At 56.7% G+C, this 15,238-nt stretch overlaps 1 protein-coding gene across 1 annotated transcript; it reads left to right on the top strand.

The window, feature by feature from the left end:
• Window positions 1-5,796: 5,796 nt before the first annotated feature.
• Window positions 5,797-8,187, top strand: KLHDC7A (kelch domain containing 7A). Its single transcript, XM_061147814.1, has one exon. It carries the CDS (start codon window positions 5,797-5,799, stop codon window positions 8,185-8,187), a length of 2,391 nt encoding a protein of 796 aa, XP_061003797.1.
• The last annotated feature ends 7,051 nt before the right edge of the window (window positions 8,188-15,238 follow it).

The following is a 15,238-nucleotide window of genomic DNA, read 5'->3' on the forward strand; positions in this document are numbered from 1 at the left end:
CACCTGTGTACCACTCACAAACTGTGGGCCTTGGGTGAGTGTACAGGACTGTCACACCACCTTCAAATGCTGAATACTCTTCATACAAGTGGCGATTTATCCTTGACTGCTACCCCTAGATCCAGTTCGATGCCCCGTGTTCTAGGCCCAGCTGGATAGACAGCTAGGACTTAGTTTCCCCACTGGGTGGGATCCATTTATGGATGACCCTTCTGGATTCAGTAAGTCCATGTTCTCATTCAAGTGCATATGTGTGCATGCATGTGTGCATACGTGTGCGTTCATATACAGGCATATACACGTGTGTGTGCATGCATGGGTATGTGTGCATGCCTGTGTATTCATATGCATGCATATATAGATGCATGTGTGTTCGTGTGTATATGTGTATGTGTGTGTGTGTGTGTGTGTGTGTAAAAGGCCACACAATTCCCCAACTTCTTCTCTGACATCTCCAGCCCTTCTCTGCACACACAAACCTTACCTCCCAAAGTGCCCACACCCAGCTCCTCCCAACCTCGGACCCTCCACTCAGACCCTCACCCACCTGGGATCAACTTCCTCCTCGGAACACACAGACCCGTCAGACTGAGGGGACCAGAGGAGGCATCGGCAGGAGGGAACGCAAAGCTAATCACTGGAAGATGGGTCTGTTTATTTGCATGGCACGCATTTGTCTCTGACTGTTTTATCCACCCCCTGAGCCAGCCGAAGAGTTCTCAATTTATCCTGCCCGCATAGAGAGACCAGATTGGCGGCATGTACGCACAGCCACAGAAGCCCGATATAGACTTCCAATTATCTTTTAATTTCGCTCCTGTCTTCATTTGTTCATTTCACTTTTTCCAAATGGACTGGAGGGGAAAAAAATCTGTAATTTATGGAGTTTGAAGTCTGCTGGCAGGAGCACCGTGTTCACCTGCCGGATGGGATTAGACTTCAAGTTAGTGCCTGAAGCTTACTCCCCACCGCCCCTGGGGAAGTCAGCTACCTCTGAGAGGCCCCAAAGCCCCTACTCTCCCACTTCTGGTTCCGATTCCCTGTAGTAAGTATATACTCTTATTTTCTATATTTTCCACCCTCTGTCATCTGAGGCCCTCTGAGCTGACTTCACTCCCAAGTCTAGCTAGTTCCTAGCGATAGCAAATGACTCACCCAGGATCACACTTATCATATGCAAATGAACCATCCAAAGCCTCCCTCCAGTCACCTCCTTCTAGGCTCTCACAGGGCTCTTATGCCCCGGGGCCAATATTCCCCTGCCCTAACCACTCCAGGAGAAAGCTGAGCGCTGAAGAATTGATGCTTTTGAACTGTGGTGTTGGAGAAGACTCTTATGAGTCCCTTGGGCTGCAAGGAGATCCAACCAGTCCATCCTAAAGGAAATCAGTCCTGAATATTCATTGGAAGGACTGATGCTAAAGCTGAAACTCCAATACTCTGGGCACCTGATGCAAAGAACGGACTCATTGGAAAAGATCCTAATGCTGGGAAAGATTGAAGGGGGGAGGAGAAGGAAATGACAGAGGATGAGATGGTTGGATGGCATCACCGACTCAATGAACGTGAGTTTGAGTAAACTCTGGGGGTTGGTGATGGACAGGGAAGCCTGGAGTACTGCAGTCCATGGGGTCACAAAGAGTCAGACATGACTGAGCGACTGAACTGAATCACTACAGGAGTGGGTAGGTGACAAATTAAAATAGCCTCAAGACCCCTGCACTCCTAAGCCTGTTTACCCTGTCTTCCCCAACCCTCCTCATGAAAAACATAATAAAATCTCTGGTTCCCACTTTCCCCTCCCCACTGGGCCTCCTGGTGACCCTGGTGCTTCCTCATATGGCCCTGAATGGCACCTGGATGGGGCTCGTCTAGAGAATTATGAACAAGCTATCTTTCCAGTAGCAGTCATCATCCGATCTGCTGACCTCACCATGCTATCGTTCAATCACTAAGTTGTGTCCAACTCTTTGTGACCCCACGGGCTGCAGCGCGCCAGGCTTCCCAGTCCTTTACTATCTCCCGGAGTTTGTTCAAACTCATGTCCATTGAGCCAGTGATGTCATCCAACCATCTCACCCTCTTTCGTCCCCTTCTAGTCCTGCCCGAATAGTAACAAAGCCTACATTTTATAACAATCTCAGGCGGATGTGGTCACTGAGGACCAAAATGGACGGCATGCAGGGGGAAGCCCCCTTTAATGAAGGTCTCCTCTGTGCTCAGATGTTTCACAGGTGTTACTTCCACCCTCCAACAAAGGAATTGCCAAGCCGGGATTTACATCAGTGCCACTTTCCCCTCCACCCTCATGCTTCTTTACCTAGGTCCCTGCACCCCAGCATAAGGGCCAGCATTTGGCAAACATCTGGTAAATATCAGTCATATCAATCAATCACTCCAGGCTTCCCAGGTGGCTCAGTGGGTTAAGAACCTGCCTGCAATGCAGGACACCCGCGTTCGATCCCTGTGCTGGGAAGATCCCTCCGAGAATGGCACAGGGACCCATTCTAGCATTCTGGCTTGAAGATTTTCATGGACAGAGGAGCCTGGCAGGCTATGGTCCATAGGGTTGCATAGAGTCGAACATGACTGACGTGACTTAGCACATACGCACGCAGTCAATCCGTCTATACCCCCTCTTTCTTTGTATGCATACTCAAGGCTAAACACCTTTCTGGAATTCTCTCCTGACCTCTCTTCTGATGCCCCTTGCTCCAGCCTCCCTGGCCATCCAGTCGAGTCTGGTTTACTTTGTCATGAACACCTGTTGACAAATCCCCTTGTTAATATTTCCTTTGTTACATGCTGTGGCTTGACTGTATCTCAGGCACAGGCACCAGCTTCCAGATCTGCAGAGAGGTCCTTCCTGGGGCTGGGACTGCATCTTCTGTCCCCCACAGCCCTTTCACTTCCCCCGGCCACCCAGGGGCCTGCCCTGGCTACATCTAACAGCCAGGAACACAGCCTCAAGTGGACAGAGCAACTGTCTGACTTAAAGGCTTGGAGGCGGAGCTGTAGGGGTGGCACTCCAGGACACGTGAAGCCCAGAGGGGGGAAGCAGCCCCCCTCTGGGGCTGAGACCCTGCATGCTTGGCGACAGCACACCAGAGGGGTGTGCGGTCTCCTCTCTCGGGAGGGAGATGTGCAACAGGGGGGTGTGCGGTCTCCTCTCTCGGGAGGGAGATGTGCACCAGGGGGGTGTGCGGTCTCCTCTCTCGGGAGGGAGATGCGCACCAGAGGGGTGTGCGGTCTCCTCTCTCGGGAGGGAGATGCGCAGAGCTGCCCTGACCGCGCAGATGGTAGCTTGGCTCCTGGGGGGACCCCACGCCAGTCTCCAAAGCCCTGATTTCACCACTGGACAAATCATTTTTATTCTCCTTTATAACTCATCCTCTCTGTCCCAGAGGAAGACAAATGGGCGTTGCAGTTAGAGACACCTGGCTATAAATCAAGACTCTGCCACTGACAACCTCTGTTGACACTGGTGCATAATCTCTCTGAGCCTCCATTTCCCCACCTGTAAAATGAGAGTGATGACAACACCCACCTCTATGGATGCCCAGAAAGACCTCACTCATGCAAAGTACCCAGGAGTCATTCCCCTTCCCCGATACTCACCTGGGCAGTATAGAGGGCAACCGCTCACCCCCCACCCAGCAGGCAAGTAAACAAAACCGACTGACTTTTCATTCCTCTACCCACTGGAATCTCCTGAGATGATTTTTAAAAATGAGGACTTCCTGGAAGCCACCCTGAACCCACTGAATCGTAAAACCTGGGGGTGGAGCTTGGCAATCTGCGTTTCTAACAATCATGGTGAATCACTATTTCGACAGAGATGGAAAGAGAGGAAACAACACTCTCTCAAAGAGAGGTCACCAGTGGGACAGGCTGAAAACGTCTGACTCCCGGAGCAGTCATACCTGTTGGACAAACTCAGGTCTGTAAAATTCTGGAGTCTGGAAACAAAAGGCAGAAGTCCTCATCTGCAGGCAAACTGACATGCCCTTGGGGCTGCCATAAAAAGGGGATCACAGTTCTCCTCTCCCAAACAGGACAGTGGACAACAGACATGGTTCATCCAGAGCGTCCACCCACATCCTCCCCGTGGAAAGGCACAGTCAGCTTGGCTGTTGTCCCAGTGGCGCCTCAGGCCCCAGAGCTGAGCTTCCCTGAAGACGCAGACCCAGCAAGCAGAGCGGACTGTACTTGGAGCCACAGCCCATGCGACGAAGGCCGAAAGGGGCGAGTGGGAGAACGAGCGAACAAGAAGGAAGGAAAAGATGATGCCGGAAGGATGGAGGCACCAGGAAGGAAGCACCGGAGGCAGCTTTGGACCTGACCCTGAGGGTCGGACCAGCACAGACAGGGGAAGGCGGCCTGCGCCCAGCCCAGACCGCGCGTGCACGGCGGCCATCGGGAGATGACCCTGGAAGGTAAACAGACGGAGCACGGGGGTGTGGGCAGCATCATAAAGAATCACGATCTCCTCCTCAAGTCAAGGCTTCGGAGCCAAATTCCTCCAAACACGTGCCTGTTCCACAGCGTGGCTCTTGTTCTCATCTTTAAGTTAAATGCCAACACTTGGAAGTGGAGAGTGACAGTGTCTCTGGAATAGGGCGACCAGGCAGCGGTGGGCCCACCCCCTGCACCCACAGGCAGCGTGAGGCTGAGACCCCATCCTGGCCTTCGGGGACCCCAAAAGGCCCTCAGTCGGGAGAGGGGCAGAGTCACACCTGTGCCTCCAAAGGTCCAGCTGATGGCGATTCACAGGCGTGACGATGGCGCCGATGGTGAGAAAGAGGAGGAGGATGGTTCACACTGACAAAGCCTTTCCACAGGAGCCCTTTACACACACCAACCCTTCTTGTTCTCACCCCGACCTTATGAGGGGCTGTTATCACTAGTTTTTCAGATGAAGAAACGGAGGCACAGAGAGGTGGACTCACTTGCCTGAGGTCACACAGCTTACTGGCAGAGCCAAGCGCTGCTGAGATGGGAGGCGAGTGAGACTCCTGCAGCCTCTGACTGTCTGAGGCCGTCTGGTTCCAAGGGTGAGGACGTGCCCCATGTTTGCCCCTGATCTGGGTGCAAACACCGTGTGTTTCCCCCCAACTCCAATCCCAAGGCCGGTTTTCTCAGGCACCTCGTCGGGCAGGGAAGCAGGGCAGAGTCATTCAGGAGCCAGGTCAGGGGGCTTGGCCCAGCTCCCGGCTCGGCCTCCCCTGCTGCTGACTGCAGGCCGAGCCCACCGTGGGGACCCACCAACCTCAACAGAAAGAGTGCAGACCCAGAAGGACCTCACGCCACACCTGCCGGGGCTCCACCTGCTCCACAACTCACCACACCCAAGCTCCCAGCCCAGCAGATTTGCAAAAGGGAAAACAGGACACACACACAGTCCCCCACCCCGAGCGTTTCCTAGCATCGGGTGACTGTTTGACCGAGAGCTTCCTCCCTCTTTGCGTGCCCGCGGGACGTGCCCAGCCCCCTCCCGCTGCGGCTGGCGTGGGTGGTGATCACAAGCTCAGCCTCCTCCAGGCAGATGCCTCCCACTCCCAGGGAAAAGCACCGAAGGATCCCAGGGAGGCCAGCTGCCACGCTCTGCCAGCCCCGGGCCTCGGTGGCCAACTCTGCCAGCTCAAAAGTCACCTTTGCTTCAACTCTTCACCGGCCCGGTCAGAGCTCGCCCCAAACCCCCTCCTGCTCAGCCCGGCAGGAACCAGGAACCGTCCCCTATTGGGCAATCATTAATCGGATTCTTGGCATTCCTCTGCCCCAGGTCGGCTTGGGAACATGCTCCCCAGAGGAGGAGGAGCAGAGGCCCAGGACTGGCATCTGGACATGCAGCTGACGGGCCAGCTGGTGCTGTCCGCCGCTGCCCTGCTCCTGCTGACCGCAGCCTACAGGCTGTACAAGTCCAGGCCAGCCCGGGCCCTGCCGCGGCAGGGGGGCACCGAGGCCCGGGCAGAGGGGGAGGCGGAGGGCTCCAGGCAGCCTGCCGTCCAGGAGGCTGGTCCCCGGGCGCCACAGTGGGACGTGAGACGCCGCAGGGGAAGCAAGGCGGGCACAGGATTGCCGGGCTGCAGCTGGGAGAACACGGAGGCCTCCAGAGTCCCGGCCTCCAGAGCTTCCTCCGCAGCCTCAGAAGCTGGAGAGGCTGGGAAAGCTGGGAGGAAAGGTGCTAGAGCGGAGCATGCTGGGCAGCGCCCGGATGCTGACCTGGCAGCTCCTCGGTGCGGAGGCCAGGAAGCCGGAACAGCCGTGGACGGTAGGCCCGAGCTGCCCCACCACTGCCAGCCGTGTGGCGAACCCCCAGTGCCCCCCGCTGGCCTCCCCGCCGTGGAGAGCGGCCGTGTGGGCGGTGAGCTCGCTCCCTGGCGGGACAGTGGACCCCCCAAGCATCCAGGGGGTGGGGAGCAGGAATCCCCCCATGAAGGTCAGGCGGCCTGCCCTGAAGCCCGGTGTGACATGAACAACAGCTGGGTCTTTACCCATGCGTCAGGGGTCCACAGGGAGGAGGCGGGGGCCCTCCAGGCTGCCTCGGACCTGGGCCTGGCCCTGCGTCAGCGGGAGGGCGGCTCCGACGCCTCCTACACCTTCTCGTCTGTGGCCCGGGTTCGAGTAGAGGAGAATTTCATACGGGAGAAGGTGGAGGGGATCAGGCCCAGGCTGAAGGGCAAGGTGTACGATTACTACGTGGAGTCCACGTCTCAGGCCACCTCCAGGAGCAGGCTGGCCCCCAGAACAGCCGCCCCACTGGGGGCTCCAGCCCCGGAGTCAGTATCAGACCCCCTGGGAATGAGGACAGCGTCTGAAGGGCCCGCCGATGACAGAGAGGGTGGACCGGAGACCACCGCCTCTCCCCGGCCTGTCCCCTCCCACTCCACACGAGGCTTCAGCCGCAAGGAGAGCCTCCTTCAGATCGTGGAGAACCCGGAGCTTCAGCTGCAGCTCGATGGCTTTGGGGACCCTCTTTCATCCTGCCCAGACCAGGGTGCCCTGCCCACTCGCCCCACGTCCCAGGATTCTCCTGAGTTCAGCCCAGCCGGAAGCCGCAGGAATCCCCCCGTGCACTCTGTGGCTGGAACCAACTTCTTCCGCCCCCAGCTCGGCCCTGGATCAGCCCCAGAGGTCCACCTGGATCTGGGCAATTGCTACGAGGCGCTGACCTTCGCCAAGAGGGAGAAACTGGAGCCCCTGAAGGAGGCGGCCTACAAGGTGATGAGTGACAACTACCTCCAGGTCCTGCGGAGCCCCGACATCTACGGGCGCCTGAGCGGGGCGGAGCGTGAGCTGGTCCTCCAGCGCCGGCTGCGGGGCCGCAAGCGCCTGGTGGTGGCCGACGTGTGCCCCCAGGAAGGCTCCGGCCGCCTCTGCTGCTACGACGACGCGCGGGACGTCTGGCGCCCGCTGGCCCGCCTGCCGCCCGAGGCTGTGTCCCGGGGCTGTTCCATCTGCAGCCTCTTCAATTACCTCTTCCTGGTGTCCGGTTGCCAGGGCTCGGGGCGCCAGCCCTCCAATCGCGTCTTCTGCTACAACCCGCTGACGGACATCTGGAGCGAGGTGTGCCCCCTGAACCAGGCTCGGCCGCACTGCCGGCTGGTGGCCCTGGACGGACAGCTCTACGCCGTCGGGGGCGAGTGTCTGAACACGGTGGAACGCTACGACCCTCGCCTGGACCGCTGGACCTTTGCGCCGCCGCTGCCCAACGACACCTTCGCCCTGGCGCACACGGCGGCGGCGAGCGGGGGCGAGCTCTTCGTCACCGGGGGCTCGCTGCGCTACCTGCTGCTGCGCTTCTCCGCCCGGGAGCAGCGCTGGCGCGCCGGGCCCACCGGGGGCGGCAGGGACCGCACGGCCGAGATGGTGGCGGTCAGAGGCTTCCTCTATCGCTTCGACCTCAACCGCAGCCTGGGCATCAGCGTCTACCGCTGCAGCGCCAGCGCCCGCCTCTGGTACGAGTGCGCCACGTACCGGACGCCGTACCCCGACGCCTTCCAGTGCGCCGTGGTGGACGAGCTCGTCTACTGCGTGGGGCGTCGGCGCACGCTGCGCTTCCTGGCTGACTGCGTCTCGCCCAGGTTTGTGCCCGAAATGCTGCAAGCCTTCCCCTCCCCGCAGGGCACCCTTCTGCCCACCGTCCTGACCTTGCCCGGTCCTGATGTGCCCCAGACCAGGGTCTAGCAGCCGGTCTGCTGGGCTCCTTCTGCAAGACTAGACGCAAAAACACCCCCTACCCATCGCGGCATGGGCCATTCCTGGGAGATCCGGGGGGCAATCCCGCCTCCTCCACCGTCTGGGCTTCTTAGCAGCGTCTTTGCCCTCTTCGGGCGGCAGCCCTAGTGTGAAAATGGAACTGAGGACTGATGCTCTGAAGCCCAGGGCACCCACCTCTGCAGGGTTGACCCCCACCTTGCTTGCGGTCTGAATTTGGTGGGGAGGGGGGTACCAGGACCCCAGCAAAGTTCAGGGGCACAGCCTTATCACAGGCCCTATTCCAGAGGTTGTTTTGACTCCCAGGGACCCCTCACGTTGACCCTGCTGGATCTGGGCCAGCCCTCCCTAAGCCACCAAGGCCTCTTCCTAACCATCGGCCACTGAGCCCCAACCTCCAAGGCTCCCAGAACCATCTGGGACACACAGAGGCGGCGAAAATTGAGGGGGGTGGTTAGGCAGGACTAGGACAAGCCCAGGGGATCCCCAGGGGGCCCAGCCAGAGGGAGAGATGGCTGGAGGAGCTGCAGAGCTAAAGTTGAAGCCATCCACAGGAACTCTTGCCTGCAGAGTGAATTGACCAAAGCCCGCTTCGCTTTTTCTCATTACATGGAATTCCAGTATACTGGAAGGAGAAGCCTCCTTGCTTAGCATCCATTTATAAAGGCACATCTGCTTGCAGGATCTACTGAGAATATAATTGATGGCAAGGAAAAAAAAATGTGATCCAAGGGCCACCGTCCTGCTGGGCCCATGGTTATTTGACCCCCGCACTCTCTCCCCAGATCTCAGAGCCCTTCACAGTGCAACTACTCCGGCCACTCAGCCCTCGCCTTGGGAGCTGGGGGCAGCCCTTCCGGGGGCGAGGGGATGACATCCTTCCCTTCCCTGTGCCTGTGGTCGACTGGTCTGCCTCATCAGATGGGAGAGGACCAGGGAGGGGCAGGTCCATGATGGAGCTGAGGAACCAGCAAGTTCTCGTGGTGCACCGGGAGGCTGGGACCTCCTTTCACATTAGGTTTGGCAAAGCCTCAAAGGGAGGAAAGCTTCCAACCTCAGGAAGTTACCTTTCTTCCCAGAAGGAGGGGAGACAGACTAGTCCAATCTATGACCGCAGCTCTCTGTTCCACCCCCAAGGAGGTGCATATACCGACAGGAAAGCAGTCGTGCTCTTGGTAGCTGCCAGAAGCCAGCTACCAAGAGCCGAGCTACTTCTAAAGTGACCAGCGGCATCAGGAAAGACAAGAAGGCAGTTGCACCACGGCAGGCCCGACAGGTGGGGAGATGGGAATGCTCAGACTTCGGCATTCCTGTCTTGATAATGAAAGGGCAAGCCATGCCCTTCTCTGCTGGGGGGATAAAGGTGAGCACCTGGAGAAGGCTCTTCCCAATTCGGGGGGCTCCTGGCAGGAGCCTGTGTCACTGCAGCTGCAGAGTGACTGCAGAGGCTGAGCCGGGGATCTTTTTGGAAGAGACGGGATTGGAACAAAGAACGAGAGGAGGTTGGTATAGAGATGAAGCCTTTCCTTGGACCATGGAAGCCCACCTTCCCTATTCTAGGGCTTGGGAGGTGAGGCAGCTTAGTTTATTTCTAAGCTGGAACCTGGGGGAGGAAGGATAGCTGAGACTATGGCTGGAGGCTGGGACAGTGGCCTCCTCTCCAAATCGCCTTCACCACCAAGGCCATGCTCAAGTTTAGAGTCAGCACGCAGTCATGGACCTCCAAGGGACCCAGGGGGAGGGGAGATGTGATGCCCGGCAGGGGAAAGGGTGGAGAGCCCCATCTGGGAGCCGGGGCAGGTAGAACCAGATCGAGGCCAGGGGCAGGCCTCCGGCAAGGAGCCAGGAGAGGACAAGACCTCAGCTGAGCTGGGTGGGGCGTCGGGGAAGGCTCCAGGCTGAGATGAGAGCTAGGGCTTGCTCTGGGAAAACCTCCAGAAGCCCGTCGCATACAGACGGCAGGGATCGAGGGGCAAAGCAGCGAAGCTGGTTCTGGACCCGTGGCGGTGGATGTGGTCTCCATGACAAAAGGGAGAGCTGAGACTGGGCCGGGGCCAAGACAGAACGGTGCCACGAGGTCCTCTGCCTCCTGCCCTCCCGCGGCAGACATCACTAACCGGTCGCCGTGTCCTTTCTTCTTGAGCTCTTTCCACCGCCTCTGAACTATTTCAGCACAGGGCCCCAGGAAGTCATTACCAGCAGGTCAGGGCTCGTGCGTTCCTGGCCTGGGTCTCCAGAGCTGGATTTAGGGATGAAAGCCGTCACGGCCATAGTGTCAGGGCAAGGTAGTGCAGGGGGCCTGCAAAGACCTCCTGGGGCTGTGACAGTCAGGGTTCATTTTATTGTTGTTTAGTCGCTAAGTCGTGTCTGACCCTTTTGCGACCCCACAGACTGTAGCCTGCCAGGCTCCTCTGTCCATGGGATTTCTCCAGGCAAGAATACTGGAGTGGGTTGCCATTTCCTTCTCCAGAGGATCTTCTCCAGCCAGGATCGAACCCTTGTCTCCTGCATTAGCAGGTGGATTCTTTACCGCTGAGCCCCCAGGGAAGCCCCAGGGTTCGTTTACAGAATATTTAAACCAGGCGCTGCTCCAGGAGTTGGAGACACAGCACATCCCTGTCCTCGTGGAGCTCACATGCTAGCTGTAGAAAACAGGAAGTTAAAAATAAAACAGGTCCATAAACAACAAATAGCGCCCATGCTGCACGCGGGCCACAGAGGAAGAGAAGGCGGGAAGTGGGGTGGTGCGCTCAGGCTCCCTGACAGGAGGATGCTGTGCAGAGCCCTGAGGGGACACGCCGGAGACGCAGACCCCAGGGCTGGCTCCGGGCCGGGAGGGCCGGCCTGCCTCCCGAAGGGCTTTGCCACGCCAGCGGGGGGAGCAGGACTGCCTCCCAGGCGCTCCATCTAGGTGTGTGGAGGGCAGGAGCCCAGCTCTTTTGCTTCGGCCTTTCCTATAAAGGAGAGAATCCCGTCACACTGACATTCATGGGAGAGGGTCCTTAGCTGGAGGTAAGCTACATTCCCGAGAGAGAAGCAGAGTCTGCACGTTTAGGTACTGAGGTCGCTCAGTCGTGTCCGACTCTTTGCGGCCCCATGGACTGTAGCCTACCCGGCTCCTCCGTCCATGGGATTTTCCAGGCAAGAGTACTGGACTGGGCTGCCATTTCCTTCTCCAGAGGATCTTCCCGACCCAGGGATTGAACCCAGGTCTCCCGAATTGCAGGCAGACACTTTACCATCTGAGCCACCAGGGAAGCACACACATTTAGGGGGAGGGTCAGAGTAACACACAGATGCCCCGTCCGAAAGCGTGCTGGGTGTCAGCCAGCCCATGTTGCTCCTGCTAGGGGAGTCCAGGATCTATCTCCACTTGCCGCCTTGATAGCCTTGTCCGTTGTCCTCTCACCCGCAGCCTCAGAGTGGCCTGCGTGTCGCTTGGCTTCTCCATGCCTTCTTTCCAAATGTGAGTTCTTTCTTCTTTAGGGAAAAGAAAAAGAAAAACCTTAAGTTTGAGTTGTTTTGCACATTAGGCCAACCATGCCATTATAGAAAAAAAATTGGAGAATAGAGAAAGGCATTAAAAAATCTCCCCAATTTTCCACCCAAAGACAAACCCCCGCTGTGGTGTGGGTCCTTCCGGTCTGTTTTCCTGTGCGTGATTTTTCTTCGGCTTGATTTTTGCCTCAGCGTGATTATGCTGAATATACAATTCAGTTGCTTCCTTTTTTTCCTTTAACTTAGCTTTATAGAATAAGCATTTCCCCATGTTATTACAAACCCTCGGTAAACATCATTTCAATAGTTGCACAATATTCCATCCAGTAGACCTGCCATGGTTTATTTAAACATTCCCCCTTCCTTCAGGCCTGTAGATTTTTTTTTTTTTCCTGTTGGTTTCTTTTTCTGTCATAAATAAAGCACCCTTTGTTTTCGCATTCCTCTCTGTCTGAGGCCTCCATCAATATTTACAAGAGAAGCAGTTCTGCCTGGAAGAACCAGGTTGTAGAAACCACATAGAAACCACAGCAGCTGCCTGCCTAGGGCCTGGGCCTCGCTCTTTCTGTAGGGCACAGAGCTGCCCTTGAAATGGCCAGTGGGAAGGGCGAGGCCGGAGGCCCTCCCGTCCTGGGGATTCCTGGATCGAGGATGTAAGTCAGGGATCCCTGCTCTGCACGCACCAGGCACACCTCCCTGACAGCAAGCCCATTTTACAAGTGAGAAGACTGAGGCTCGGGGAGCACAAGGACCCTTGCTAAAGACCCTCAGTCTCCTGGAAAGCATCCTTGACCCTGGCCTGCCCGCTCCCAGCACAGAGCTCTTTCCCTTCCTCTGCCATGAGGCGCAGAGCCGAGGACGTGACGTCCGCCGCCTCCTGCCCCTAATCCCTGTCCATCCCCCACCGGTCGGTTGTGCTCTATCCTTGACACTGGAACTCAGAAGAAGCTGTCTTAAGCTCTCCGATCCTCCACACCTGCATCTGGCAAATGGGTTTGCCGCAGCCAGCCTCAAGCGGATGCGGTAAGGACTGGTCCAGGGGCTGCCCCGTGGTTGGTCCCTGAAGCAGCATTGTCTCCTGCAGGGAGGCTGCTCCGAGCCAGCTCAGGGGAGGGATCCCTCATACTCCCACTGCCCTTTCTCAGTGGCCTGGTCCCGTGGAAGGAGCTCGTCTGACATTTAAGCTCCAGATGCCCCATCTTGTTTAACAAGGTCTAGGGATTGGGGGAAGAGGCTCGAGTTATGCATAGACCATCCAGGCTTGGACACGAACCTCTGCACTCCTCCAACAGGGTCAGTGACTGGCTGACTTGAGTTTCCCAGGCTCAAAGCATTAGGCATTTCCCCGGGGCATCCGACAGCAGTGAAGAGCTTCAGAGGCTGCTCGGACCCCCTGGGCACCTTGAGAAGTGGTACAGATGGTACAGATGGGAGGGCATGAGCCCCTCAGAGTGCCTCGGGGCCCATGCGCTGTGTCTGGCCTACAGATAATCAGAGCCGCGCTTCTCATCTTTGTCATCCTTCCTGGGAGTCACTTGTGGCCCCAGGGTCGCCCTCGGAGTCCCCTGAGGCTGTGGCTTCAGCCGGGAGGAGCCCCCCAGGCAGACAGGAGGCTGCGGTGGAGGAGGGGTGGACAAAGGGTGATGATCGCAAAGGAAGGCGGTGCCCCCGGGGGTAGGAAATGAGGGGACAGGCAGCTGGGGAACCAGAAGAGAGGACCGCCAGAGGACGAGTCTCTACAAACAGCTCCCAGACTCAGGTTTTTTGAAAAGCGGGATGTGGGTCAAAACAAAATAAAAATGAAAAAGTGATCGAGTCTTGGCCACCTTTTTCCTTGTGTGCAAGGAGGTAGTAGAGACACGGATCTTGTACCAGTAATAATGACAACCGTATTCCCCCACTCTGGGCTCCGTGCAAACGCTTAACTGTCCTTCCCTCATCAAATCCTTCCTGGAACATCTCTGCCTGGAAGTGATTATTCTCCTAATACAGGGGAGGAAACAGAGGCAGGACATTTCACAGAAATGGAAGTTATTATTTGAAACCTTTTCTAAAATCTGCCTTTATTCTTAAAACACCGGTGGAGAGGAATCAATCTTTGTCAATACATGTACTGAGTACTAATGGCGCTAGGCGTAAAGAAGCCACCTGCCAATGAAGGGGACATAAGAGATGCGGATTCGATACCTAGGTTGCGAAGATCTGCTTGAGGAGGGCATGGCAACCCACCCCAATATTCTTGCCTGGAGAATCCCGAGGACGGAGGAGCCGGGAGGGCTGCAGTCACAGGGTCACAAAGAGTTGGACACGACTGCGTGACAGCACGCACACGTGCAGGCCCCATGCTTACGTGATTTCATTTTATTCTCAAAACAACGCGGTGGACGGCAAAACAGGCCAAGTTCTCCCCTTTCCGCCAATGTATCCACCCTTGATCTGGCCATGAGACTTCATTAAAAAAAAAATATGTGTATATTCTTCTGCACTTACTTTTTCCATTTAATATATTATTCTCCTGTGTTTTAGCTGCACTGTACAGCTTCTGGGATGTTAATTCCCCAACTGGGGATTGAACCTGGCCACCACAATGAAAACACTGACTCTTAACCACTGGACAGCCAGGGAATCCCTGATACTTGCTTTTAATAGCTTGGACTTGGACACTGGGTTTACTCTCTTGTTCTTAAAAACCCTGAGATTTCCACCATGGGCACAAGCCTGGGCTAGCCTCCTGGACACGTGGGAGACATGTGGTCTCTGCTTATCAGTTCCCCCAGTCCACAGTCGGCCAAACACAAGAGCCACTGACCACAGACACCCCGGCGAGCAAGCCCAGCCAAGACCAGCAGACCCCCTGGCTCAACCCAGCCCAAAGTGATGTGAATGAAAATTATTGCCTGCCATGTCAGTAAACAAAGGATGTTGCCACCCTCGAGCCATCACATTGCAGCCCTCTGGACAGTGAGCCCTGAGGGAACGCAGGATGGAGTCAGGATGCTCCTGCATCTAGCAGTCAGCCCCTGCGGCCACCCACAGCTGTGCGCATAGAGGGGACCCAGGGCAGGACACGCAGGATAGCGGCCCAGACAGCTGGGGCACGTATCAAAGGAACAACAGTGAGCCCCGCTCTGAAGCGCTGAACGCCATAACTTGAGATACCTAATGTTCCTTAATTAGCAGTGATCTTTTGATGTTGTGACTACCTCTTTTTTGTTGCAAAACCCCCTATACCTCCTGAACTCCCTGCCTCACCTCTTGGGAGCAGTCCCTCAGGGTTACCTGAGATGCTGTGTCCTGGGCTTAGGTCCTCGATATGTCCATTGAATAAAACCTAACAGGCTTCTCGGATGGCTCAGTGGTAAAGAAGCCACCTGCTGATGCAAGAGGTGCAGCAGATGCAGGTTTGATCCCTGGGTTGGAAGGATCCCCTGGAGTGGGAAATGGCAACCCACTCTAATTTCCTTTCCTGGAAAATTCCATGGACAGAAGAGTCAAGCAGAATGCAGTCTGTGGGGTGGGAAGA

This window comes from Dama dama, chromosome 8 (assembly GCF_033118175.1).
Source record: "Dama dama isolate Ldn47 chromosome 8, ASM3311817v1, whole genome shotgun sequence".
NCBI lineage: Eukaryota > Metazoa > Chordata > Mammalia > Artiodactyla > Cervidae > Dama > Dama dama.